At 34.9% G+C, this 3,043-nt stretch overlaps 1 protein-coding gene across 1 annotated transcript; it reads left to right on the forward strand.

Annotated features, from left to right (window-relative positions):
* The first annotated feature begins 693 nt into the window (after nucleotides 1-693).
* Nucleotides 694-1,758, forward strand: LOC127086198 (late embryogenesis abundant protein D-34). The gene is made up of 3 exons (XM_051026911.1): nucleotides 694-1,118; nucleotides 1,194-1,403; nucleotides 1,490-1,758. The coding sequence occupies exons 1-3, from the start codon at nucleotides 801-803 to the stop codon at nucleotides 1,595-1,597; spliced, it is 636 nt and encodes a 211-aa protein (XP_050882868.1). The 5' UTR covers nucleotides 694-800; the 3' UTR covers nucleotides 1,598-1,758.
* The last annotated feature ends 1,285 nt before the right edge of the window (nucleotides 1,759-3,043 follow it).

Consider the following 3,043-nt stretch of genomic DNA (forward strand, 5'->3'; position numbering starts at 1 on the left):
TTATAAAATGATGCTTGATAGTGTTGTAAGCAATGAAAGAGACCTTATACATTTTGCTCTATTGGATGGTGCATAACTAGTCCGCCATACATAAGCAATAAAGAGCAAAGTGTGGAAGAAACCCATGAGGGAAAAGTTGAGGTCAACTTAAAAGAATCATACATGAGAAATAGTTTTCTTGCCTAACAATAAAAGGACCGTTGATGTGAAATTGGTGTATAAGACTAAGTTGGATTATGATGGCTCAGTTTCAAAATAAAAAGCAATATTTGTGGCTAGAGGAAAATCTTGCAAAATCATGGAATAGATTACAATGAGGTATTTTCTTTGTAGCTAGAATTGAAACAACTAGAGTGGTAGTGGCAATAGCTAAAAGTAGATTTTGGTCTCTTTATCATTTAGATATAAAGTCTGCATTCCTAAATGACCCTCTAGAAGAGATATTCTAACTCAGATTCCATATTTTGTGATAAAAGGGAAAGAATAAATGTTATACAAGCTACACAAGATTTTATATGGTATGAAGCAAGTTCCAAGAGTTTGGAATAAAAGAATTGATCAAAACATGGTGATTGAGAACTTGCCACGCATTCTCTCCACCTGTCGCTATATGAACAGGCGGTTGTTGTCCAACAAGTGCAGTACTTCACCGCTTGCAATACAATAGTGTCACCAAACCAACCTTCTTAACTCACCTCTTGCATTTCACTACTATACTATATACTATATAAACTTCACCTCTAACCAAGAAAATTAACAAGAAATAACTTTGTGTTTGAGAACAATTTAATAATATCGTCATGAGTCAGGAGAAGCCACGGAGGCCGGAGCAAGAACCGATAAAATACGGCGACGTGTTCAACGTGTCTGGTGAGTTATCATCACAACCGATTGCACCAAGAGATGCTGCAGCCATGCAATCAGCGGAGGACAAAACATTGGGACAGACTCGAAAAGATGGTCCTGCTTCTCTCATGACTTCTGCGGCGCAGAAAAACGAGGATGCTGGTCTGATCGGTCATAACACTGCTACAAGCATTGGTAGAAACGAAGGCGTTGCGGTTTCAGAAACTTGTGATTCGGGAAAACGTGTCATCACTGAGACCCTTGGTGGACAGGTCCTGGGGAAGTTTGTTTTATTTTGAAGTTTTTATTGCATGTATATGTACTATAATAATTTATTGATGGAACAGGTTTTGGGGAAGTTTGTGGAAGATACAAATGGTGCACAAGGAACTAACTTTGAAGACGAAGGTGATCCTAATCCTCTCTCAGCTCAAGCTCCTAAAGTTGAAGCAACAATGGACAGAGATTTCATAAGTAACCAAGGTGGTGGTGTTATGAATCCTCGGTTGCATGGGAACCCACGTGAGAATGAGAATGCACGGTCCAATGAGTCAATGGTAAGAAACTTATGCTACTACATAACCTTAATTAAGTGTTGTTGAGAAGTTGAGAGCTAAGTTTTTTATGCAAATTCCAAGTGCAGGACAAGGGTTTATGGAATGAAAACTCTGAGATTATAAATAGTGTACCTGGTGGCATGGGTGCATCCATGGCGACTGCAACTGCGGACCGACTTAAGAAAAACAAGTGATGTGCACCTTTGAGTTCAAAATAAGATGTTTCGTTTTGTTTTGTTTTGTTTTATAGGAGTGTGAATTTTATCTTCTAGTTTTGGTAAAATGTTTTACCTTTTTAACCAAGACTTGGCATTAGTCTTTTAATTGTTATAATTATCCAAAGTTTACTCTATAATTTGTTGGTGTTAATTTATGTTAGAACTCAGTCATTCGAGATATCTTGAGACAATGTATCAAGAGAGAGCAAAATGTTGTTGTCCATGGCATTTCTTTATAGAGTAACAAACTTGAAATTGAATTAAATAAAAATGAAATATATAAAATATAAGACCATCAAATGGGCTTTACAAAGGAGGATAAAATAATGGACTTGATCCTCTATAATGGAATGGTCCTGTTCCATTCAAAAATAATACAAACGAATGCGATTTTAGATATTTAGATATTTTTATATTCAAATATTAAATTGATATGAGTCCGACCTTATTATTTTTTAGGTTTAGTTATATTTAGTTTTTTAGGATTAATTATTTTAGACTTTAAGTAATTTTTTAGAAAATTCTACCGTATTTGGATTTAGATAATTTTGATTATTTTTCTCGAATATTGGTCGTAATCAATCAATTTAAAAGAAATAAAGATGTTGATTATTAATATTGAAGAAAATAAGGATTTAAAGACCATGACTATTGAGCAATTTATGGATTTCTTACAAGTATACAAAGAATAATAAAAGAGAAAAATTAAACAAAAGGAGATTATACTACAACTCAGCGTAAAAGAAGCAAACTATGTGAATTACAAGAGTCAAAGAGGACGAGGTCATGGCTAAGGACGAGAACATGGAAGAGTAGAAAGAGGTGGTTACAACAACTACTCCAACAACTTCAACAATAGAGAAGTTGGAATCCATAAGTAACAAGAGGTCGTGAAGAAGAAACTTTGTTGCTCGCGTACCAAAACCAAGTTAAAGAAAAAAGAAACAAGTGGTACTTCGACAATGTCGCAAACAATTTCATATGCATCAATCAAAGTATGATTGTAGCGTTCAATGAAGCAATAACTGATAATGTCTCATTTGGAGATGACTCAAAGATACCGGTTAAAGAAAAAGGTAAAATTCTCATACGCTTGAAGAATGAGAGTCATCAATTCATATCAATGTCTAATATGATATTCATTTGAAAGAACATAGTCTTTTCTTAAAAGAGTGTGGACCTAACTTGATTGCTAATGTGTTTATGTCAAAGAATAGAATATTCCTCTTGAACATTCAAAATGATGTGGCAAAGTGTCTAAAGGCTTGTTATACCGACTCTTCATGGCTATGACATCTAAGATTCAGACATCTCTAGAACGTTTGTCAAAGAAGGAGATGGTGAGAGACTTGCCTAGTATAAACCACCCAGAACAACTCTGCGAAGGATGTCTAATTGGGAAGCAATTTCGAAAAAACTTTC

This window comes from Lathyrus oleraceus, chromosome 5 (assembly GCF_024323335.1).
Source record: "Lathyrus oleraceus cultivar Zhongwan6 chromosome 5, CAAS_Psat_ZW6_1.0, whole genome shotgun sequence".
Classification (NCBI taxonomy): Eukaryota; Viridiplantae; Streptophyta; class Magnoliopsida; order Fabales; family Fabaceae; genus Lathyrus; species Lathyrus oleraceus.

Excerpts from the sequence above, each read along its gene's own strand:
- LOC127086198 (XM_051026911.1), top strand. The coding sequence starts at position 801 with ATGAGTCAGGAGAAGCCACGGAGGCCGGAGCAAGAACCGATAAAATAC. Across the intron at positions 1,119-1,193 it reads CTGAGACCCTTGGTGGACAG|GTTTTGGGGAAGTTTGTGGA; the intron begins GTCCTGGGGAAG and ends TTGATGGAACAG. Across the intron at positions 1,404-1,489 it reads CACGGTCCAATGAGTCAATG|GACAAGGGTTTATGGAATGA; the intron begins GTAAGAAACTTA and ends TTCCAAGTGCAG.